The sequence below is a fragment of the Rhinichthys klamathensis genome, unplaced genomic scaffold (assembly GCF_029890125.1).
Source record: "Rhinichthys klamathensis goyatoka isolate OS25496 unplaced genomic scaffold, OSU_Roscu_1.1 h1tg000176l_1, whole genome shotgun sequence".
NCBI lineage: Eukaryota > Metazoa > Chordata > Actinopteri > Cypriniformes > Leuciscidae > Rhinichthys > Rhinichthys klamathensis.
The window spans coordinates 9,632,521-9,658,720 of record NW_026606705.1 but is presented as its reverse complement, the minus strand read 5'-3'; the positions used below and the strand labels follow the sequence as shown (position 1 = coordinate 9,658,720).

Sequence of the window (26,200 nt, the reverse complement as noted above, 5' to 3'; positions counted from 1 at the left end):
CTCTTGCAAATTGTAGCCTCTTTTTCCTATTTGTAGTGGAGATGAGTGGTACCCGGTGGAGTCTTCTGCTGTTGTAGCCCATCCGCCTCAAGGTTGTGCGTGTTGTGGCTTCAGAAATGCTTTGCTGCATACCTCGGTTGTAACGAGTGGTTATTTCAGTCACTGTTGCCCTTCTATCAGCTCGAACCAGTCTGGCCATTCTCCTCTGACCTCTGGCATCAACAAGGCATTTCCGCCCACAGAACTGCCGCTCACTGGATGTTTTTTCTTTTTCGGACCATTCTCTGTAAACCCTAGAGATGGTTGTGCGTGAAAATCCCAGTAGATTAGCAGTTTCTGAAATACTCAGACCAGCCCTTCTGGCACCAACAATCATGCCACGTTCAAAGTCACTCAAATCACCTTTCTTCCCCATACTGATGCTCGGTTTGAACTGCAGGAGATTGTCTTGACCATGTCTACATGCCTAAATGCACTGAGTTGCCGCCATGTGATTGGCTGCTTAGAAATTAAGTGTTAACGAGCAGTTGGACAGGTGTACCTAATAAAGTGGCCGGTGAGTGTATATATATATATATATAAATATAATATTTTTTATTTATATGTATATATATATATATATATATATATATATATATAATATTGTATATATAAAAAAACAAATTTTTCTGTTGTGTATGTGTACAAATGTATGTGTGTATTAATATACAAAATAATTATACACAGTACACACACATATATTCTGCAGCAGCTTTAAAATGTATTATTTTATAACCCTAAAGCCTACTGTGTAATATTTGATATGCAATTTTTTGAAAAGTCCTCTAAATCATCAACATGATCACAATTTAGCTAAATCAATCTACTAAATGTCTTCTGTCCTTTGATTAATAGATCATTCTTTTTTTTTGTAGCAAATAGAAAGGCGTTTATAATTTCAAAAATGATCCCCTTCAGGTAATGATACATTTGTCTTTTTGCTGTGAAATCATTTTTTGTATAAAGTAAACATAATAACTTTTGTATCGCTATTAATATTTCAATATGAACATTTACTGGACTGAAGGTTTACTTTATTATCCATACATACATTATATATATACATTTTTTAGAATAAATAAAAACTACAGAGCTTTGATCATAAAACGATATACATTGTTAGAATAAATAAAAACTACAGAGCTTTGATCATAAAACTAATCAATTAAATAGAATTTTACTAGGACATATTATTAGGAGATATAGAGTGCCAACTGATATTTATAAGCATTTTAGCAAGTATTCTGCTTTAGGCCTATTGTTATACAAATCCCATGGCTTTACATTACAATATTAGGCTTTACAGGGTTAATATTGTGATTTACTGCAATGACATTGACATTTTGAACTTTTTGAGGCCACTGCATACAAGACTGCTGCTAATACCACAAACACATCATTTACTTGCAACTCCCCAGTTGCCCACAGGAGGCGCTGTTGTCTTGTTTTATGCGTTCATCTGATCAGCACCTCTTTGTGTGTCCTTGTTTTGTGATGAGTGAACGTGCTGTTAAGGGACTCTCACAACTAGAGAGATTAACACTGCCTTATTACAGCCCCACACACACACTCAGATGCCTCGTGAGTACTTTCATTCCTGAGCGGAAGGCCGTTTTGTGAAAGCACAATGAGTCTGTCTTCCATTTGGAGGTCATTCGGGCCTAAACTCTACAGATTCTTACATTTTCTCGCCGTATCTCGGGAGTCGTACTCCATCTTGGCTTCCCCTCCGCTGTGACCTGTCTGACAGCAGACGGCGATGAGCGTCTAGGATGAGCGTAGATGACCAGTGGCATTTTTTCCACTGTACTAATGCAGTGGGCGGCCTGGAAGCTTGATGCCCGTTTGCTAAACTGCAGCGCTGCGAATATTCCCAGCAGCCCCACTGGTCCTGTCAGCCAGAGCTCGCAGCACTCTTTAAGGTTAGACTCATGTTGCCAAGGAGACCGAGCAGCAGTGTGTGTGTGTAGTTCTATGATATCCTTCCTCAACCTGTGACTTGCCTGTCAGAGACGCTGTTCGACTCATTCGCAGTGGTTACTAAATAAATCTATTGTTATAGTGGCTTTTGCCCCGGGAAAATGATTATGACGTTCAGTGAAGAAACGGATGTGTGTGTTTGGTATGGGAAATGATTAACCTGTTCACAATTTGCTTCATCATAATGCCATATTAAAATGTGGAAACATGCGAGGTTTAGGATGTCAAATTTAAATGGGAGTGTTCTTTCTTTTAAAAGTGCCAGTGCTATTGTCGCTTACTAAAACTGAAATCATAAAAAAAATTACATAAAATGTAAGTAAATACCAGCTAGTTGCCAAGGAATCATTTCTCATTTTCTTTATTTAACTTAAAGTACTAAATTAACTAAAAAAAATAAACGGAAAATTAGTAAGAACTAGACGTATTTAAAAAAGTTTGAAAATGAATAAAAAAATTTAAAAAACGTAATGATTAAAACTTTAAATGAAAATGGAAAAATTGTGTGTGTGTGAGAGAGAGAGCAAAATGGGCACGCAAAACTTATGTTTAATATGTTATAATAATAATTTAAAATATCTATGCAAATGTTTATTTAGTATTTGTTCTTACGTACAATTGTATTTGCAAGTAAGGACACAATCAGGACGAGAGGCTTGTAAAATGAGGTCCACATTTGTGACCTATTCAAAACCGTTAAGTCAACATGAGCAAGAATACACTCTTGTATACAAACCTCTCTTGAATGATTTGTTTGTGCCATTTTATTATTTCAATTTGTGTATATTTGTTGTGCGGGATTGACTGATTATTTGAATATTAATTTATTTCCTCTTTTAATTACTTTTAACTAGATTTCTTCTTTATTGTCTAATAATAAACAAAATGTCTAAACAAACATTTTTGTCTAAATTGTCTAAACAAAATGCTTAAATTGCATATAATCCAGCACATGGTCTTGTGTAGCATCCTATAAAAAATGGTCTGTGCAGATTAAGGCTTTTCTAGGACACTTTGCTGTTTATTTCTGCATCTAATACTGATCGCTTTAAATTGTTTGGCAATGCGGATTACCAACATCAGTGCAAATACACTTGGCAATGGTCAAACAAATTTGGCAATGTTCAGTTATCCTAAAGGACATTTCTGTGTTACAACTCTTAGAGCAACTGCTGTGCGTGTGTGTGTCAAGCTGTTTTAATAGAGAAAAATGCTTTCCGTGTATATGCCCTCCAATTCTACTGTATCTCACATTTGAAGATTTCCATTTTGAGGGTTCATCTTCTCTCTTTCCATTTTGTTTTCCCCTCTCTTTGTCTTTCACTTGTATTCTTTGTCTCTGTCTCTTTCTTATTTTCTTTTGTCTTTTGGCTCTTTGCAGAGGAAGAGGTGGAAAATTTCAATGTTTCCAGCTTACAGGAAGAGGTGTTGCGGAACATCGAGGCTGACAGCTTCTGGTGCATGAGCAAGCTCCTGGACGGGATTCAGGTAAATTGATTCCCTATCTGCCAGCGGTCGGGCCTGATACATTCACTCTGTGTGTGTGTGTGTGTGTATGAGAGAGAGAGTAGAGCACCGCTGGGAAAGAGACGAATGTGTCGCGGCGAGATTCCCCTGCGTGTAGGCGCCCCGTTCCTTTTCCTCTCCTTGCCTTTCCTCGCTCGGCCCTGTCCAGGAATAAAATCCATGATGAATATTCTCACTCTGCAACCACAGGACGTAACCTCCTTATCCAAAGGGCCTGGATTGTCATGGGAAAGCAAAGCGACCCCCCTCTCCCCCGCCCCACATTCACTTTGTCTTGCCTGCCTCGTCCCTAATTGATTTAAGGCCATAAAACACCCGTGTTGTTTACGCAGCAGAGACTCACTTTGCGGTATGAAGGTAGGTGGTTGCGATCCTCATAGCCATATTTCCACAGGAAGACAGCTAAAGATTCCCGTGCGGCTAGGTCTGTGCCTTTTGTTTTTTTTCTCTCCTTGTTTGATGAAAGACTCTGTAATTGGGTGTTTCTGCAACTATTGACCCTTTTGGCCTTGTGGACTTAGAAATTAAACTCACTTAAAACACATTTTTTTCACTTAACTGGTTAATTTCATTTGCCCGCTAACTGTGTCAGACAGCAGGAGGGGAAGATTATTTTGTTGTTTTTCCTCTGTTTATGCAAACTGTTATTAGAAAATTTCATTTGGAATACAATTTCATACTTGTTTGTCTTGCTAAGGCCAATTCAGAATTATTATTTTTTTATTTTGATTTGCTTTGTTCAAAAAACTTGCAAGCCGCATTTGTAGGCACAGTTATGAGGCAGGGGTGTCCAAACTTTTTTTTAAAGGGGGCCAGGTTCGATGTTGTGGACACACCTATTGTGGATATGAAAATTTCCTGATAATTTACTCATCCCCACGTCATCCAAGATGTTCATGTCTTTCTTTCTTCAGTCGAAAAGAAATTAAGGTTTTTGAGGAAAACATTCCAGGATTGTTCTCCTCATAGTGGACTTCAATGGGGATCCAAATTGCTGTTTCAAAAATTGCAAATTCCTTTAATATGGCCTATATTGCATTACTTCTTTTATACATTTAACCTGTTAAGCTTCAAGCTCATTTTTGAAAAATCCCCAGATATGGCATTCCCAAACTGAAACAGATACAGTTCATGAACCCTTTGTACTAAAAGCACAAGTAAGATCTCATTTGAAAGCTGACACCTGGAAGTTTATTGTAAATGTAGAATTAATTATTGTCATAATGAAAAAAAATAGTTATAAATAGCTTCAAAGTTTTGTAAAGTTATTATACATTTATTTTTATGAAACATCTTCATGAAAATAAAATTGAAGTTGGCATTGTAGCAATCTAGAAATGCACTGCAGCTAAAGCCACATGTCTAACCATGTTATATTTAAAATCTGAAGATGATAAGTCTAAAACTCTGTATTTAGTTCAATGTTTTTCAAGATCATGTCATATGACTTTATTTTGATTAGACTGGTGTTTATTGTCATCTTATAAGCATCTATTCAGTCTATTGCCTCTATTGTTTTGTGATGCAAAAACGAGTCCCATTCAGTCTCAGGCTCCCCTGCACATATTCACACCTCTCCAGCCTGTTTATTGCTCTAAATATGCTTTTCTTTTGTCTGCATTATAATCACTAACGACTATAGCAATTCACACTGTTTCAATCCCTCATTTATTTTATAAAAGTTCTCACTTCACAGTGAAACTGTATCAAATGCCCTTTTTGAAAAACGAAACATTTCAGTAAGCATTCTTATTTAGAAAAAAAATCATAAAAATTACATCGAAGTTAGGTAGCAGGTGCTCAGTACTAGCTAGCATGTTAGCTTAGCACACCCTCAATACACGACAATTTATGAGAATAAAACTATGTTTGTGCTCCAACTTACTTTATAGCGCAAGTCGAGTGTTTTAAATAACTTTCTGTAATCTGATTTGGCTTCAGATAAAAAAATCAGATATAAAATATATTATTTTATTGTATTCTGCACAATTTGAATTTGAAAGTCTATCTCGATTAGCATTACATTATACATATAATCTATTATTATGAAAATACCTGACATGACTCGAAGAACACAGGTAAATCAAATATCATTGCAATCATGTTTATTGTCTTCAAAACATCTTTATCTGCACTTTACAGCGATCTCGGATAGCTTTGTTTATGAATCACGACTTCCTGAATGTCACATGATTATGGCTCTTCTTCATGTGATCCATATATGGACTTTACTGTGCAACAGCGCCCCAGACTTCAGTATGAATGGATAACACAGTAAATCAGAGTATACAGCGCTCAAAATGATTACATCGACGCATTTGGGTATAAATTCAATAAATATTATTCCTGTCTATAGAAGTCTGATGTAAACCTATGAGAATCTATCAATATTTCTCCAAATCTGCACATGTTTGAGCTAAAAGACCTGAGGGACGTTGTTTTGTGAATCGCTGTCATGACGATCGCACGGGAGTTTTTTTCTGAATGAGAGCAGCTGACGCTCATAATTCATATTAAAGGTAACGACTCATTTTTTTATTTCATAACTCCTGACACAAATTAAGACATAACTGTCACTATAAGTTTCACAGAATACAATAGTGGTCAAATACTGAAACTTGAGTCTTATATCGTTTTAATGATGTATAGTTTGTCAAGTTAATCACATTAAATATGATAGTAACTTTGAACTATTTAAAAAAAAAACGCTTCAGAGCGCCCACGCACTGGTGACGGTTAACAGGTTAAAAGGCCAACATGTCTACATTAATAATATAATAAAATTCGATATGGATATCCCACATTTATGCCTCCGTACCACGGTTACAGTTAGTTTTTTCGAAGTTGAAAAGAAGAATGAAAAGGAACTTTGCCGAGCGTTTTCCGCGCCTTTACGTAAGCAATGGGCAGCAAGGCAAAATTACAAAGATAAATATGAACACTTTCTGAATTATTGAATTACACCTATTTGGAAGTCGTGCATAATTTCCGTTCACAAGTGATATTTACCTTGATTTTACCGTCATTTTCTTGTCTTGCTCTTCATTTACACTGTTATAAACTTATATACAAAGTGTTTTCACTGAATTAATATTGGAATGCTTTGATTAGCTCACTCTTTTTTTTTATTAATACATTGTTATAAACATTCAATTTTGAAAATTGAAGGCGAGATTCTCGGAAAATAGCACAAAAAAAAAAAACAGTTATATATGTTCTTACTAGGTCTTAATGTGACCATTTAAGAAACGAAAAAAAAAAGGAATTCTACTAATTTTCATCAAATTCAACCCTTGGGACACAAAAGTGCCCGCAGTTAAAAAAACAGCCAATTACAGCGATGCGTTTGAAGTGAGTACAGACAGAAATGTACTCTCACGCGCACTGGGTTTAGACAATTGTCTCTTCACACATAAAGAGCATTTGTATGCAGCGAATCAACCCTCCTCACTGGTATTAGATTGAAATGCTCTCCAGGCCCTCCAAAGCTTTTGTGGTATTTTGTCTCTAATTACTGTGGTAATTTGTGTGTACAAAGCAGATTCTCTTAGGTGCTAATGATTTTTCTCCACCCTTTGTTTTCCTTACACCTTCACACCATGGCTGCTGATAGCTCTGAACACTTGCTCGCAAGTTTTTAGCGTCTGCATGCAGCGCCTTGCTCTCTGCGTGTGCGTGTCGGTGTTTTCGAGCGGTTGTTAACTCGGAAGTGTAGGTTTAGCGTGATTTTATAGTCTCAGCCATGCGTGATTGTGTTCGGGTCTCAGGAGAGCACTTGCGTTTTGAGGCGCAGGGTAGAAAAAAGTTGTTAATTACAAGTATTGTACTTCCCACCTGTGTTTGACAATAGAGAGTGATATCATTGCTATTGTAATGCTTGATTATTTGAGATGGCGCTTTATGATGTACATTGTGGAGTAACTATAAAAGGGTTTTGTTTATGCGTCAACCTTCTTTAAAAGAATATTTTAAGCTAAATGCAGCTCTATGAACAACTCTATTGTGTTGTGCTGCTGATAACCACAGAAAATGGTTCCTCAGTTTGTAAAAACACACAATTTGCATTTACACTAATCCATATACAGGGCAGGTGTGGCTTTAAATGTAGAAATATAATTAATAGTAATTGTTCTGTGCAAAAATTCATCTTATTTGAACTGTGAAGGTATATAAATTGGACTTTTAGTATTAGGACTATTGTTCTAGGCGGTTAAAGTTCTGGTTCTACAGACATTATTTTAAAGTCCCCCTGTGTCAATAATTTCATCCCTTAAAACTCATCTTTGATCATTAAAATTGCATATTTAAATGTTTCATGGCTTAAAATAGCTTGAATGTAACTCTACACCCTTGCTTTATTTAGTATATGTGGTTCTATGAATATTCAAATTAGCCCCGCCTCCACTCACTCACAGCAGCTCAGAGATCCACTCGTTGACGATCGCACGTTGACCTGATTGGTTACATGGTAGTTTGTGACGTCAGAAACACCAGCGATTTCAAACCGCGTTTTGGAGTCTTTGGTTCACTGCAGTTTTAAAGAGAAAATGCTCAGTAATGGTGTTGACTTATGAATTTGCACATGGTTTGTCTTAAAGCACATTAAAAACACCACATATAGACATATAAACAACATTAAAAACTTGATTTTCACCACAGGGGGATTTTAATAGTATCTGTGATTGTATCATACTAGTATCTTGTTCACAGAGAGAGGGCTTAGATTAAGCCAGGATTAGACCAGAAAAAAAAACATTAATGTTGTGCATCTTAAGACAAAACAATGGCACTTACATATTTTGAGATGTCAGTGCAAGTTGCTTTCAGTTAAGTCTCCTCAAACATGCATTTTATCCTTAAGCCTTGTCTGTGAAACCAGAGGATAGTGTTTTATTATTTTTAGTTTTGTGGCTGTGTCACCATAAACTATTATAAATGTGTAAACAACATGCTTTTAAAAAGTTAGTTTTTTTTTCAACTTGGATTGAACTCTGAACATTCCTTTTAAAATAATGAGTCATGAACAGGATATGCCAGATCAAGGCTGGTTTGTTCAGCAGAAAGTACCAGAGTTCATAGTTTGGATATTTGGGAGGGTTATACAGTATGTGATCATGCAGCTAAGAGCCAGTGGTTGTCCTCCTCTCCAGTCTGTCCTCTTTAAAGTCAAACTAAATGCTTGCTTGAAGGGTTATGACTTATTAATAGGAAGACCTTAAGCCCCTGGAAAAATGACTGTGTTGTTTGTCCCTTGCTAGCTGAGCTGGTTGCTGTGTGTACATGTGTGGATCCATTAGGAGCAAATCCATCTGTATTCTCAGCCCTGAAGAGGGGAAATGAGAAATGGGTGTTAAAGCAGGCAGCTCACTGCAGAAGCCATTATCTGTGATGTCCAACCCTCAGGCTAGGACACCACAAAGCAGCTTCTGCCTCAGGACTGCGGGAGTTTGTGTCTATTCGTCTGGTATTGCAAATCAACATGGTCATCCTGAAGGACCACCACAGCCTGCATTTCTTTTTCGAAACGGTGCTCTCATCCAAACGCAAACCACAGCATTTAAATGCCATTTGCTTAAATTTGAGACCGTAATTCAAACAGTTGTCATTAGCAGCAGTCAGGAAAATGCTGTACGTGATCAAAAACAGTCACAAAACTTTTTCACAATTTCGCCCCGCGAGTTATGTTTAAATCAGTCTCGCTCGGCCTGTGAAATGTTCAGAGTTGTTAATGAGTCTGTAAGCCATAAGTTATATGAGTGTGCTGACTGTCTTCAGGAAAGTTTTGATGACATCCTACCTCCATGTAATGTGTAATATGTGTTGTGTTTGTAAGAGCAGCACTGCTCTGTGTGAAGGAGAAACCGGGGTCACCACTATATTTCTGCTTTTCCATAAGCGTCACCTACTGACAGAGAGGGAATTTGCATTGTTCATTCAGCCGTTTTTTTTTTGTGTGTTTTTTTTTACGATAATGTTATAGTGATTAATGCCATTGTGAATAAGCAGAGGCTAACAAATCTAACAAGGCTGAATGAATGACACTAGGGCAGGGGTGTCCAAACTCGGTCCTGGAGTTTAGCTCAAGCTTGCCTTAACACACCTGCCTGGAAGTTCGTAGTATGCCTAGTAAGACCTTGATTAACTGGTTTAGGTGTGTTTAATTGGGGTTGGAGCTAAACTTTGCAGGGCAGTGATTGGACACCCCTGCACTAGGGGTTAAATTCAACAATCGCATGCAAATGTCGGAGATAGTGAAAAGATGGTGGACGACAAGTTGGAATCGTACCTTAACACTAGTAAGACGAGGTAGACCAGACTGGATCTCCAGACTAAAGCAGACCATAATTCACTCCATTACCTAGAGTAAGGACATTTAGGAGGACAGCTGATGTGTAAACACACACATTGAGCAGTAACTGAAGGAGGAGACCTTTGGACTCCAGTCAGTCATGGTGTAGGGAAGGAGACGAGGCTTGTCGGAGACAGACTTCCTGTCAGCAAGAACGTAATTTACTCACCTCTCACGGTGAACGCTGTGGGTGTTGAGTGTGTTGTGTAGAGGTTAATAGTCGACACATGACCTTCTGACTGTGGAGCTTTGGGCGCAGTGATGTTTTGGAAACATTACGCCAATGAAATTTAAAAGATAAACCCAGTTATATACTGTCTGTTCTGAGAAACAGCTTTTGGAAAGTTTATTTATTTAAATCGCACTGGGAAAACTGTTGAATACCACTTTTTTTTTAAAAGTTTTGCGATTATGAACTTATGAAGCAAGCAAGCAAGCAAACACAACATTCTTCAATATGTTTTTTCTTCAATGGAGGAATGAAATTCATATGTATTTGGATACTCAACCAATGGTGTGAGTTTGGGACGGTGACTGTCTTTTTGCCTGACCAATGACAGATGAGGAGTATTCAAGAAACCTATTTGAAAGCAATCTTTATTTCAGCAGTTCCGTTTGGTGACACTAGTGGTGCAGAAATGGCACACTTCAGCTTTAAAGCCAGTGTGTGACAGATGACAGCAGGACTCACGGGAAAACACTGGCAGAGAGACAGCTGTTATAAGGCGCTGTGACCGCTCACTCATGCTCCTCATATGCTTTCTTGTACAGCAACTCAAATCTAAGATCAGTTTACTGTTACCAGATGCTCACTTGAACATAGAGGTTCTTGCACAGGTTGGCCATATTTCTCTGCTGACACATTACTGGCGCAACATCCGTGCTTTGACACTGGAGACCATATGTCAGAGTACAAAGTGTTGGGCAGATTGCTTGATCTGGGTCCAGTGTCTGTGTGATTATAGGCATAATTTATATGCCAATTATGTGTGACACAAAACTACCACTTTTCCATAGTTTTATTTGTAGAAGTTAAACAGATATTAGTCAACCAGTTTTTAAGCCGACTCTAGAAGTTCCATTAAGCAATGTTATGCAACTAAAACCTAATTGTTTTCTCACGCGATAAGTCATTCCAAAAATCATGGCAACGGATGTTGGTAGGTTTATGTGTATCGCAGCCACCGCACTAGCCATTATTTTTAATCGAAGGAGACGTAGGCGTGTTATCCAAGCATTAATGGCAAGGAAAGCCCTTATTCTTGGGAGCAGCCCTGTATGAGGTGTTTCTGGGTGTTTCTCCCTCCTATCTGCTTCAAGGTCTTGATAAATTGTGGCATTTCTTTGTTGTTTAGAACCTAGTATTCCCGTAATTCGTTTAATAAGACGAGTAAAGTCTCGTTTTCTGTCCAAACATACCGCCTTTAAAGAATGATAGACTTTTACGTACGCCAGGTGACCTGTAAATACGAAAAAAAAAAAAAAATCCATTGCAGTTTTGCAAAATATTCCTTTTTTGAATTGCCTGAAAAACCACCTCATGGGAGATTAAAAACTTTTTTGCGATATATTGGAGTTTTGGCGAAATAGACATTTCCATTGGCCGTCTTTTCCAATTTGAAGGGTCATGGAAACCCAGCTATATTTAATTGTGAATTGTGTACAAAGAACCTAAGAATGTTGCTTGACTAACCAAAAACCTGCTGTTTTGTCCATGCAATTAAAGTCAATGGGGACCAGTGTGGTTTTGGAAAACCACACTGGTTGAAAAACAGTTGAACCTTTATCCAAAATACCTTGTTTTGTGTTCCACAAAAGAAAGAAAATCAGGTAACACTTTATTTTAAGGTGCTTGTAATAAGCAGTAATTAACAGTTAATAAGACACTTATAAGACCTTATAAGATGCATATAAGATGCATATAAGCATTAACTAATGATAATAAATAAATTAAATTAAATAATAAATTTCTCAAGTATCAATACATTGCACTTTTAGAACAGCCGAACAAACATAAATGGTAACACAAACTCCCAGGCCCTTAAAAATTGACCTTCCCAAGAGGGAGTAGTTTCCCTGATCTCTTCAGGGCCTGGACCTTTAATTAACCCTTATATGAAGTAGTTAATGCTTATATGCATCTTATATGCATCTTATAAGGTCTTATAAGTGTCTTATTAACTGTTAATTACTGCTTATTACAAGCACCTTAAAATAAAGTGTTACCGAAAATCATTCTAGTTTGAAAAAACTCTTTGATACTGTGAACTATGGAATTATATGTAGCAAACACACAGCAAGCTGAGTAATACAAAATATCAGCACTCTTTTCCTTGTCAACCAAGTTAACAGACTAGAACTTCCGTAGCATAACTAGTTTGTAGTATCTTGGCACATTAAAATAGAATTCATTTGAAGTCCGGTCACAGATCTTCTCCTTTCATGGCATATTGCTTAATACAGTATACCAAGCCCAAAGTAACTACTTACAGTTAACATCAGACATTAAAGGTTTTATAGAATATACAATATAATATATAACAAACAAATACCTTTAATGTGTAGTGAAAGTGGAGGTAAGTGACAAGAATATGTTTTCCTTTCTGGAAAAGCCCATTGCATGATGGAGATAAGCCAAATAAGAGGCATAAGCCAGATAAGAGGTGACGGGGGGGGCACAGAAAAAACTTGAGAGTGGTAGACAGGTGCGTTTATATATACAGGCTTGAGAGTGTGATGAAGGCAGATTATTGAGCTCATGTGAACAGCTCTGCTGTGATCCGTTTCACAGTTGCTGCTGCTGATGCCTTGCTTGACTTTACCATTCCTTTTTTTTTCTCTGATCAGTGCTTCTCTTTACTAGGCTTCTTGCACCACACTGTTCGTCCACCTCTTTAATCCCAAGGGCTTCCAGCTGCTTCTGTTTTTTTTTTAGTACTGCTGCTCGCACATATAAAAATCATACTTGTAAGACTAAAGCATCAGATATTATCTGAACTGCCTTGCATCAGCCATATGTTAAAACCATATGTTATTTTCGACTCTTTTATATAAATCAGTCTTATGCTGTCTCACATGCTGACTTGAAGAACTACAGAAATTGTTTTAATTAGAGAACTTCAGAAATGTTAGCATGTACATCAGTTGGTGTAGCCAAGTGGTTAAATGTATAAGATGCTGCATAGTGCTCTATTCACGTTTCTTTGTCTCCACCCTGCAAACATTTCACACTTCTTGCCCCGTTTGAGACTCAAGCATCTGCCACCAACCTTTTGTCATGATCCTCTTACGTGGATTCTCTTGGCCAAATTATTCAATAAATATAATCACATCTTAGTGCACATATTTCTCAAAGTGGAGAAGTTCTAATCAACATGATTACTTACTTGACATTACTGCTGCTTTATCTCCTAAGTCAGTCCTACAGTTAGTCAAAGTTTGTTGTGCATTTGTTCTCCTGACACAAACGCATTTTTCACCAGAACATTTCTATCATAGAAAACACTGCTCATCATCCTCCGATCAATATTGATTGTATAACTCTAAAATGTTATACAGTTTTTAAAAGTCATTTTTTCGACGATACAATATTCCGTTAATGTTACTGTGTACATGACATTGTAAATTGTGTGCCCCTTTACATGTTTTTTGGCTAGTTTATAACTGTAATGTTCACTTTATTATGTGTACTTTACCGGGGAGAAGTTAAACAAGTGCAGTAGTCCGTAAATTGTCCCGCTCTGTAAGGTTAAAACACCACTATTAGACCCCCTACTGGTTCCTCTGTCAGCAGTGGGATAGGAGGGGGTTTAGGGGTGTGAGCCAGAGGACCATAAACTAATTAAGGTTGTAGAGAAGTGGAGCCCCTTTAAAATTGTTTATAAACCATTAGGGGGAAACACGTTCTCCCGGGGATCTTCCGTGCAATTAGAACCAAGGTCAGAGGAACAGCGGTCGGGGAATGGGGCTTGCTCAGAACTGCTGCTGTGGACAGAAAGTGGCATTTGCACTGGGGCAAATGCTCGCTTTTATTAATTTCCTAAATAAATAGGTGCCTCACGAGACCCTTTGTCAGTAAAATGCACCTTCAGTGATATTAATGAACCTCTTGCTTATTTAGCCTATTTTTCCCTCTCTGGCTTTCCCCCCTTTCTCTACCTCCCTTTTTTTCTCTCTGTATGCCAACTTAAAAGAAAGGGAACCATTTGCAACCATTTTGCACATTGTGGCTCTTGGGGGTTGGTGTCAAATGCGGAAATGGAATGTGTGAAATTGGTTAAATGGAGAAAGGGACTTGTTAATCATTCATTTACAAAAGAGAAGCAAATGTTGTTATATTTTGTCTCAGTTCCCGTGATTAGGAGACCCCTTGTTGTATTAAAATCAATGGCATTCAATGTTTCACATAAGCCACAGAGACTGGAGGTAAACAGTCCCAGTTGTATTTACCAGAAAGTAGGCCTGTAGGTAATCTGTCCATTTTATTATCTCTCTCGTCTGTTATTCCCCCCTCCCTTGAATGTGGTTAAACAGCCAGGACAAATTAATTGCCCGTGGAGCTTGCTATTTTGTGATAATCAGATAAATATTTGCATGAAATGGTGGCAAAAAAAAGTAAATGGGGCCTGAGGCCTTACCAATTGGATTTGTCCAATTGCTCCTCTGCTTCATTGGAACAGTTTATTGACTGGAAGTGCGGCTCTGCAGATTGCATTGACACATGCTCAGACAGTTGCCTGCCAGCCTATACTTCCATCTCTTACACATTTAGCATTGATTAATTCTTGATCTTTGATGCGTATGCCAAGTCAAGTTCTAGCCTTCAACACATGATCTTTGAGGAGTCTACGCTGCACGTCAGACCTCTTGCCTGAAATGCGTCCTAGGTTTTATTTTTTGTAAGTGTGAATTTTCTGGAGGACCCAATGGGTTGAGAGAGAATACAGAAGCGGCCCTCTTTCATCCTTATCAGCTGGGCGCCTCTCAGAGAAAAGGGTTTGAGATGTCCTTCACTCTTGCATGCTGAGACCAGCGAAGCTACAACATAGCAGCCAGACAGCTACCAGTACCATCTCAAGAGCACTCTTGAGACACTCAGACTTTTCCCTCAATCTGTTTTTTATTTTTATTTTTCACACTCTTTTTCTCTCTCTGTGAAGAACACAGTACTGGGCCAGCGTGTAATTTTACTTGTTTCCCCCTGGGCCGGCATGGCCCTACGCACAGTCAGGCTATATTCTGAACTGTTGTTTAAGCAAGAGGGGGCTATTGTCTCAAATTTTGTTTTAGCACATGTAGGATAAGGTGTTCAAGAGAAGCATTATTTTATTCCACGTGTGTATCAGTGTTTTTTTTTGCGAGGGTTGCAGCAGGGGCCGGTCTTTTGTTTTAGAAGGCTGAGTTATTCTCCTGCCCCCATGCCAATTATATTCAATCAGCCACTCTTGAGGAAGTGGCAGCAGGAAAAGCTTGAGTTTTCTGCTTGGCTGCCACTCTCTCCTGTCCCTCTTTTACTGACAGCCGTATGCCTCCGTCTCAGCTCACTGAGCCCCACAGTCAGATGTCTGATAGTGCAGCCTGTCGCTCATATTATGCCTGCCACATAACCTCCCTCATTAACTCTCCTCTAAGCATGCACATGTGAACGCACTAAACTCATGAACCATATCTTTAAAAGGCAAATCCATCAGCCCCTGGCCACAATAACATGAATATGATGCGCAGTGTGCGAATACATTCTCAAGTGTCTCTTTTTGTTTATCAAGATAATGTAAAGGCTATGCCATGGTATTCACTGAAGAGAGACAACAGACGTTAAGCAACACAAAAAATGATGATTCTGCCAATCATTCATCTTCACGTCGTTCCAAACCCATTTTCTTTTCTCAGGACTTTTCCATAGTGGGCACAGTTGTCAGGCTCCAAAAAGGACCATAGACGTAGTCTGTATGGCTTACTATCTCACGTTGTCCGATTCCATGCCATAACTTAGTGTGAGAAACATACTGAAATTCCCTCTATCAAAGCTCTTAAATCTTATCTATATTCCCTTGTCGGATCAAAACTAAGTGCCTTGATGCAATGCACCAGGTTTGACATCATTAATGCAAAAATGCCATTAGTTCTTGCTTGTCTTGTAACAGAAAATTGGCACCAGTTCAAATTTGTTTAATCAAGAATGTGTTTTGAAATCTGTAAGTAATTGTATTTCTTCAGAATACTTTGAATATAGCACATGGGACATGTAGTATACTTACATGGTGTCATTTCGAAATCCATTTTGGAGCTTGAATTATGTAGTGAACAGTCTTCAGTTTGCCCTTTTGTATTCCACAGGGGAAGGGGGGAAACGGGCTTTAAACAACACAAGGGTGAAAAAAACAATTGCAGAACTTTCATTTTTCAGTGAACTCTTCTTCTAAGACTCTATGACTGACATAGAAAAGAAGAGTATAGTTTATTTAAAAGAGTGAACAAGGGAAGCATTGAATGCAGACGCTGAAAGGTTCAGAAGATAAGCTCATGATCCTGGATGTTCATACTCTGCATTGCTGGGTTATTTCTGATCCAGCTTTGCCTGGAAAAGCAGGAGCGATTGAGAGAGGAAAAGAGGGCTGCTTAGACTAATGGAAATGCACCAGCAGCCACAGAGAGAGTGTAAAAGCCCTCTCCTCTCCATGAATAACACAAAGCTGAGGTCTTATTATGTGCTCGGGTTATCATGGGTCATCATCACAGCTCCAAATCCTTTCAGCAGGCCTGCTGTTTGCATCAAGCAGATCTTTTCACCACTTCTTATCAAAGGACTGGCCTTCATCTCTTCAGATTTACAGTTATTCACTTATTTACAAAAAAGTCACCACCTTCTTCTGTTGATTTCAGATCACCTTTTTTGTTCAGTCTGTGGCTTTATTCGTTTTCACCCAGCGGAGAAATCAGTCCCTTTGTATGAAGTGTCAAAGGGAGATTAGTAATCTACTGAAGGTGAGTGATAGACAGTTAGGACAGTATACCCCCCCCCCCCCCCCCCCCCCCCGCCACACACACACACACACACAAACACACACACACACAAAAAGCTTCAGTTGGAAGCTCCTGTTGCTTTACCGGATCAAAGATGGAGTGAACAAAAAAGGATGCCATGAAGCTTCAGCTTGTGCCCAAGCCAAAGCTTTAAACAAATCCCTGAAAAGGGGGATGCTCTCTAAAGAGTATCCAGCGGGGAATTTAGCACCTGCTTGTATCATCAGAGCCCTTCCTGTCACAGCATGTTATAGTGGTCCAAGTCAAACCCTTCCTAGTTTTCCTTTTCAAGATTTCAGGATCCTCTAAACTTGGTTCAGAGCTGGTTAATGATATTACTATGGATACTGGATTATTTACAGCTCCCATGGTTCAGTGTGTAAGAGCACCTGCACTTCATTAAGGCATGGGTGCTTTAATAATGCAGACATAATTACAGAGGTCTCTGGGCAGGCTTAATGCATGCTTAAGACTGACCAACTCTTCCTGCCTCAGAGGTAATTGCATTGCATCCATGTGTCTCCAGAACATGACACACAAGGAGCAAGAGAAAGAGGCATTTAACTTGTTTAGCTCCTGCCATCCAATGGATTTCTTATCAGATGTTGTCTCCAGGGCAATCTCACAGAGTTAAAGCAACAGAAAAACAACAAAATTAAACTGGTGATCTCGTTTCGCTCTATATCCCATTGGAGTGTTGTTGGAGTCACTTTTGCCTGTTAGCATAAACAAGGAAGAAGTTGTATCCATCAGCCCCGTTACTTGGTTTTTATTTCTGCAGTGTCATGCTGGGGAGCTCTGCAAGCACCAAAATCGCATTGGAAGCATAAACAATTAGAGAGAGAGAGAGACTGTGAAAGTTTAGACTCAAATGATATCATAAAGTCCTCAAGTTCCACAAAGAAAGCCATTAAGAGCATATTGTCTGCTGACTTCTCACAAATGTCAAGAAACTACAATGTTCACTTTTCAGCTACAGTGTAAAGTACCTGTTCTGTTTGTGACATGACATAGCATGACCTCCTGTCAAGTATTACATTTTCTGAATACTTCCTGATCGCTTTGGATGAGGAGCAGATATATTTTCTTTCACTAGCTAAACCCTCCAGAAAAATGTCTTTTGGACACAGCATTGTCATCAGTTTATGTGGTCTTAAAATAGTGTAGAAACAACATTAAACTGATAGTCCCGTGTTTCAATTCTGACTGTTAACATACACTTAGCACTTGGCAGGTATGCAAGAGTTGGAGACAAGACTTTGCCCACGAGATGCCCTTGTTCTCAGATCTGGCCTGATTGTGACTCGTGATTCCCACTCCTTCCCCCACAACAGAGCCGGTTTGCCCTAACTCTCAGGGACTCCTGCAGAGATAGATTAGCCCAGCATGGAGCGTTAATGTTCACTGAGCCACAAGCATCCTCCAGGGTCAGTGCTCCAGCTGAAGATTAGGTGTAGACCTGTGAAAGTAGGCCAAGCACGGACTCGGCCGCCGACGCCCCATCTGTTTCAGTGCCGCCTCATTGTGTTGCCCCTTTAAAGTCCTGTTTCGAGGTCACTGCAAAGAGGAGGTGGCTTTTTTTAATGGTCGGGAACCAGCTATTCATGTATTCATCTAAGGCACCTCTGGAGCGCAGAGGCTGCACATCTGAGCCTGAAGGACAGCTGAAATTGTTTATCGGTTAATGACTTCTCTCCCCTCGCGGGTGTTTGCCGCCTCAGCTGCTCCCAGGCTACATTAAAGCATCCTGACTCTCTGAAGTCTCATCAAAGATGGAGCCATAGACCTACTCACATTGTGCAGAATATCTGTCTGTCCACCTTTGCAAGTTGAAGACTGATTACGAAAATCCTTCTCTTTGTTCAGTCCTGGGTATTTGCACTTGTTGGGGTTGCCAAGGCACAGGGGACCATGCTATTTGGCAAGCAATTAGGTGATTGTCCAAAGTGTATAATTAACTCTCCTACAGTCATTACCTCTTGACAAATTTTGGATCCCTCAAAAGAGCCACTTGAGGTTGATCCAATGAAAATCGACTGGAGTAGAAAGCCAGATAATACTGATATCAGTGCAATTTATTGCAAAGGAAAAGTCTAGCCACCATTTGAATGTAGCCTCTATACAATTACGAATCTTCTTTGCCACTAAATGTACTTAAGTTTCAAAAGTTTGTATGAGGGTGTCCCTATTAAGTATGATATAACTCAGACCGCTTGATAAGGTGTCAACCTTTATTGTCACTGAAACTGTCATCTCTACATTTTTCCAATGAAGTTATACATTCTCATGGTCATCATGGCAGATATTTTGATGTTAAACTTCATCTGAAAATTAGGAGCAGCTTCCGTCTTTCCATGCATTCCAGTAAATGAGTAAGATAGATTAAAAATGTAGTCAGTGAAGGTTGAAAGCAAAAGTGCAAGACTATCCTAAAACCTGTTGGGTTTTTTTTTTTTTTTTTGCTGTGCTCTGTCCTACACACACATTTATATGACCTTCCAAGTTATTTACTTGCTCTGTCACATGCTACATCTTTCCCACAGTTTGGTTTAGGGGGTAGTTTTCACAGCAGGCATCTTTGGACCCGTTAACGGTTGTGTCCCTCTCACATACAATGCATACGTCCACAGTCAGTCTGTTGTTATTTTTTTTGTACGCATACCTCCTTCACATCAGCAGTTTCATTGGTGTGAATGATGGCTCTGCAACTTCTGTTGATTATATCCATGGCTGACAGTCTCCGCATAGCTAACCACCCAATTTATCAACCCTAACCTACAGCTTATTTTACGCTGGCTCTCGACAGCTGAACTTGAGCTCAGTTTCTATGAGCAGTATAGCTAGTCTAAGTTTCCTCCAGTGGGAGCGCAAAGGAAATCCCACTGAGGCTTGGGGAGAGATAGAGGTGGGTGGGGGTCTCTTAAGTAGCTGTCTGGTCAAGAAGGGTCTTTTAACGAAGGCTGAAATGAATGTGGTAATTAAGCTGCACTGTGGGCCACAGGACCTTGATGAATATTATCACTTAATTATAGGGATCACTATTCCCAGCACGCAGTTGAGCTCTGCCAGCACACTGTTTCCTTCCCAGTGTGGATGGGCAGTGGTGCATGCATTTGTGCATACATGTGCATATGTATGGGGTGTTTTCGGTGTGTGCTGTGTCCAATGTGTCATTGTGTTCGCATCTCTACATTGTTTACTCGTCCCCCTCTGGCCAGTTTCAATGTATTATGTAACTATTACGTTTACCAGCTAATTGTTTACAGTAGAAATATTGTGCATGTTGAATCTAGAACAAAAAGAACTGTAGCCTATCAAGAATATACTATCATAAACATCTAATAAGTGACATTGTTATTTGTAACGGGTTTACGACAATGTTATTCATTATTAGTTTACACCAGTGTTACTTGAATTATTTTATGCCAGTGTTATACTTGAAAAGTTACTCATTGTGAGTGTTGGTGTTAATCATTTCAAGTTTATGGCATCTGTGTAAACTTAAGTATTGTTAGCATACTGTCTAACTTGTAACACTTAAAATACTTGTAACATTATCATAAGGAACTCCTAACAAATTAACATTGTTGTAACTTTGTTGTACTGTTGTAACCAGTAACATTGGAATGAAGTAAAACTTAAACATGCAAAACAAGTTTCGTCACAAAATCAGACTCTGATCAAACGCAAAGGCATTTAGGCAAATTCCCACAATTTTTTAATAATTAATTTTGTGTTTATATCATGTATTTAATTGAGCAAATGTGTGTAGAGTTTTAAGTTTCTCATATTACTCTCTTTTCCCTCAAGGACAACTACACCTTTGCCCAGCCTGGTATTCAGAGGAAAGTGAAGGCACTGGAGGAGCTGGTCAGCCGGATTGATGGTGCGTACCCTCCATATTTTCCTTTTTTCTGCCCATGTCCTCTCTCTCTCTCTCTTTATCTCTCTGTCTCTGACTAACCCATACCAGCCCCCCCCCCCCCCCCCCCCCCCCCCCCCCCCCCCCCGCTGCAGTGTCAGCCCCAATCAGTGCACCAGTTCTTTGGCCTTTAGTAGAGAGCGCTCGCTGCTCTGGCCAGGAAAGCAAAAGGCATTGGAGCATAAGCCTCTCTCATTACTTTCTATTAGGTGGCCGTAATCAGAATTCAATGCCCATTTCTCGGAGACAGGAAGCCCTCTCCTCTCCTCCTGCACAAGGCCTCTATCTCCTCAGCCTGCATTAGACCCAATGATTGCTTTAATTTCTGAGAGAAAGACTGCAGTCAGAGCATATTGTTGATGTATTCACCACACTCACTTTGTGTCTATGTGGGAAATAGAGAGAGAGACTTTGTGTTCCACTCTCATCAGTTTTTATGCTTTATATAGAATTGCTTGTTCTTTCTTCCACTTTTGTTTTGATTGCCTGCTCTATTCTATACTTTTGCTCCAACAGAAGCTTTCTTGTCTTTTCCAGTTTGATTATTCTGTTATTTGTGAAACCCATCGGAGTGAAATAAGTAACTGATTACAACAGTTTTTGCTTTTCTACTAATGAAATTATCATTTTTCCAAACACGTGGACAACTACATTTTAGGCAGATGTCTCTTCTGAAAAACAAAGTATACCACCCTGAAATCTGCTAAAACTAGATGTTCCTCTAGTTTTCATCAGTCTAGCAGTTTTGAATCGGAAAATGTGATTGTATTTCATCGAGACAAGCACATTTACATGGTTTAATGAGCCTGGTGATTGAGCAATATCAGTTGAAGTGTTTGTACTCGGGCTTGTTCTTGAGTAACCTTCACATTGTCAGGCTCCAGAGCTTTTCGCCTGTCACATTTATTGTGTTTAGCCACTCTTGATTACAGATAATGTCTTCTATTAGACATTCAAATGGGGTTTGGAAGTGCCTTGCATAGAAACCAATGAAAGGGAACAATTGATATTTGGGAGTCATGCATGTGACTCCTGCCTTTTTTTTTTTTCTCTTTTTTTTTTTGCTAAACAATAACTTCTGCTTTGTGAGTAATTCTGAAGGATGCCGTTAGTGAATCCTGATGGACTTGAGTCCTCTGTGACTATTTTTTAGGGCAGTTTATTTTTATATGCCTCATTAATAATAGAAAAAAAAGACAATTTCCAACAAATTTTGAGATATATAACTCAATCTCATGATTTAATATGAATTCGTACAATGTACAAATTGCTCTAATTTGCCAAAATGTAAAATACTTACAAATTTTTACGAGATTTTGTTGTTTATTCGCAAATGTATTGATTTGGAGAAGGACCGTGGTCACACCGTGTCCTAACCAGTTATGATGCAATTTGTCTTTCCACACTAGACATGACATGGCTATAAGAGACACAACAAAATTAATCACAATCCATCCCATACAATCTTTGTCGTGGAATACACTCGTTTGTTTACATAAGTGAGTTCATAGTCTGAACGTTTATGGTTCTTTTGTTCTGAGTTAGATCTGAGTTATATGATCCATTGTTGCTTTCATTATGACTGTTAAAGTTATACTCAATGATACGCATACTCAAATGAAACCATTTTTAATAGTATACAAAACACAGTCGGTGCCTGAACTGTCAGCCATAATGTCGTAGAAATAGAAACCATTCCTAAAATAGAATCCCCTATCACTCGTATCATTTCACAGTCACAGATGGTTTGGACAGAACCTTGGATTAACATAGAAATGATCGTGTGTCATGGCGTCACGACTGGTTAGGACGCAGTGAGCGTTGCGCAATGGTTGATGCTTTGGCTTCGTTTTAAACATGTTTTCAATGGTGGAGCAAAAATAGGTAATGTAATTTTCTAAAATGTAAATGACAGAATATCTGTCTGGTTTATTAAACTGTTGGATAAAAGCAATATCACACTCCCAAGAGTGCTGTTGATCTAAATATCAATATAACTTTGTTTCTTGCCCAAACAGCTGCTCAAACAGAAATGAGCTTTTTGTGAGTGAAGTTTAGATGCCAAACACCTCTTTCACATTTCCCATTACTCCTTCATTTTAGTTAATCTACTCTGATCAAACCTAATTTGATCGAGTCAATTGGGTGGGGATTTCTTGTCCACATCAGATAATCACTTCTCTTGATTTAGTCCTATGGGTCAGTGTGCTGTGTTCACAGCATAAATCATTGGGTTCGACTCGGATAGGACAAGACGCAAATAGCAATAGTATGTTTTAATTCTTGCCACCTGGGCCAACCGGGACAACATGCCAAGAAAATGGGGTCACAACAGAAACAGAAAAGCTATTGGTTTCTCACTGCTTTCCAAAGGGGGATACTCTGCGGCCAGCTGAGGGGAAAGTTTTGTTGTGTCTTTTTCCCAATGAAAAACAACAAGGCCTCAGAATTTCAGTTGGAAGTTAATACAGCAAGGTCAAAGTGCGCATATCCTATCCTCTTTCTTACCAGCATCCCTTTATCTTGTCCTCTGAACAGCCCTCACTCAGTATGGGTTGCCGTTTCCATATATAAAAAGACGTGCCAGAGAAGGGAGGGTGTAATTGCTGGTCGCCAGAGAGTTGGGTTTCTGCCATGCTCATCTTCATCAGGCTGCCTGGATTACTGTCGCATTATTTCCAAATTTCCCCCTTGTAAGGACGGCACATGTCGACCTTAATCAGGCTGCTCTTAGATCTGGCACTGTCGTGGTGTTTTACATCATATTCTCCCCTGTAATAAAGTTGGGGATGTAAATCAATCAGGCGAACCTTTCTTGCACTCTTTTCTTCGCCGCTACGCTAAGGCACGTAGCATGCTTGGTCACTCTCCTGTCCCGAACAGAGGTTACCTCTTCCAGCACTAATGAGGCTGGGGGTTTAAAACATGCGGCTGCTGGGAAGGTCTGAGCCCAGACCTGCAGTGTAGTGATCAGGGTATACGTGGCGCTGCTGACGCATGATGCTCCGACACCTTTGTTCACGGGACGTGTTCGTTCTGCCTCCGTCGCCATATGGCTCCGCTCAGTCAGGGTACAGCTAGGGCATGTTTGTCAGGGCTCACAGCGGCCCACCGACATGACAGGCGTTCCCCGCAGGAAGCCGCCCCGGAACATCAACGAGAGAGGCCGAAGGTCTTCTGACCTTGCAGCTGTGAGCTGTCCGTCCCTTCTCGCTTCTGTTCGCGCACACCCAGATGTTCGGATACAGATGCACTGCTCAGGTGCTGAGGTCACGCCTACAAAACACCTGCTTTTTTGTTATGCCTTTGAGAGCCACTGGCGGGAATAATGCCAGTAATGAATGTGCAGAGGGAAAGAATTTACCGGTTTAGAGTTCTGAAATGCATCAGAAAGTCTTGCAACTCCTCTAACTGAATAGTACTTTCAGAGAAAAAGTCCATTCTGAGTTGCTTGATATTCACTTCGCCCCTGGTTTGCACCAAAGAAGAGCCATATTTAATTTCAACTTGTTTGATCAATCGGTTGCAAAGCATTTGAGCAGGGTTTTTACAGCTATGAGCAGTATTTGGCTCAACTTGGCGAGCATGTCATGTTATTTATGTACAGTCTTTTTCCGGAAAATTACGATATTCCAAAAAAAAAAAAAAAAAAATTGCAGCTTGGATCAAAACAGCTTAGTGAAATGTGAAAAATCGGAATTTGGTGTGTGTGTACTAATTATTAATTGTTATTGTTACATAGAGATTGTACCTGTGACAGGCTACCTGTAAAGCTGAATAGAGAGGGCAGCCAGATGGCATGAACATAGTTTGATGTGAAATGTGTGGTGTGAGCTCACTTTAAATCTGTCCCACTTGTTTGTACATTCTGTTTGGTGATATGTGCTCGGTTAATTAGGACTGCGACTAATTATTTTTGGTAATTGAGCACTTGCAAATTATGCAAATAAATAAAAAACTGGACTAAAATAAAAGCATGAGCATGAAATTATGAGCACTTTTTTCATATCCTTTTTTGATATGAGTAAAGTTAGGGCAACAGTAAGTTTCTGGTGATTGTTCATACAAATCTGACTGCCACAGTGCCAGCTTTTGATGTGGGTGGTTGCCAGGGCATTTCTTGGTTGTTACTTACTGGCTCAAGTCAAAAGTGGCTCAAGTCAATGAATTTCTGGCCACTAAATATTGGTTGTTACTGGCTCAAGTCAAAAGTGCCTCAAGTCTATGTATTTCTGACCACTAAATATGGTTCTGGTCCATCCTTAAATTTGAGTTTGTGTTGTGGTGTTTTTTTTTATCTACCAGGCAAAAAAAAGGCCTTCAATAAACCACCTAATTTGAAGTATCTTTTCCGACACACAAACAGTGCACAATGAGTAACATGGTGTTTTTATACGCATATTGACTGCTTGACTTTGCAAAACAGTAATAAATCACAACTGAACAACTTTCCAGCATCATTGTCTATGCAATTATAAAATTTCATGAACTAGCATTATGTATGGAGTAAGGCTTGAGAAAATGAAGTTACTTTGTGAAAGTGCTGTAGAGTTTGACTGAAATAGCACATAGTGGCTAATGATACTGGTATGTGCACGTATATAATTTTAAATGTCAGCGCTATAGAAAGACCTTCGGTTTTATTGTCATAGAAACTCCACTCGTGGACTTTGCACTGTGCCTTGCTGTCAGGTAAGCTAAAGAGCAAAGAAGCCATTCCTTTCCACTGAGAACAACTCTACAGACTGAAAACCTGACATTATAACACCAGTACGTCTGTGTGTGTGTATGTGTGTGTGAGGTCTTTTTGTGTCCTTTGGCTGTGTGACGTGCATGCTGATGTACTTTCATGCGTAACCCCATGCATTTTGTCATGGTTCATTTTTGTCAAGCCTTTGCCTCTAGTGCAATGTTGAATTTTACAATGAAGACCGCTTTATTTCTCGCTGTATTTCGAACTTGGTTCTCTGTCTCTTGCTCCGAGTCAGAAAATAAAGTGTCTGGTTCTGTGAAGTCATTGTGACAGATCAAGCAGATCAAGCTACATTGATTTCTTTTGCATTTCCGTCTCCACCAGGCCCTAAGCGGCCTGCCAATTTCCTCGCCGTAGAGCGATCCTATGCTTTAATTATCTGCCCGCTTTTCCAAAGAGCCAAAGGCACTTTTTATAGGATTTTATAGAACACCATAATCACCTTCAAGATATGGCCATTTCCACTTCCTGTTCTCATAATTACATGCTTTGCTGAAACACCTTTTATTAAACTTTAACCCACTGCTCTTACCATCATAATGCATTCCAAGAAATGCCTAGGGATTAATATATTATTCTTTATTATATTGACCCCTTATATAGAGTT

At 39.3% G+C, this 26,200-nt stretch overlaps 1 protein-coding gene across 3 annotated transcripts in view; it reads left to right on the top strand.

Moving 5' to 3' along the window:
• tbc1d22a (TBC1 domain family, member 22a) overlaps positions 1-26,200 on the top strand; it is a 160,848-nt gene that overhangs the window by 74,961 nt on the left and 59,687 nt on the right. For all 3 annotated transcript variants that reach the window (XM_056260384.1, XM_056260385.1, XM_056260383.1), the window contains 2 exons: positions 3,401-3,507; positions 20,729-20,804. In XM_056260384.1, the coding sequence (XP_056116359.1) occupies positions 3,401-3,507; positions 20,729-20,804 (183 nt within the window). The remainder of the gene's footprint in view (positions 1-3,400; positions 3,508-20,728; positions 20,805-26,200) is intronic.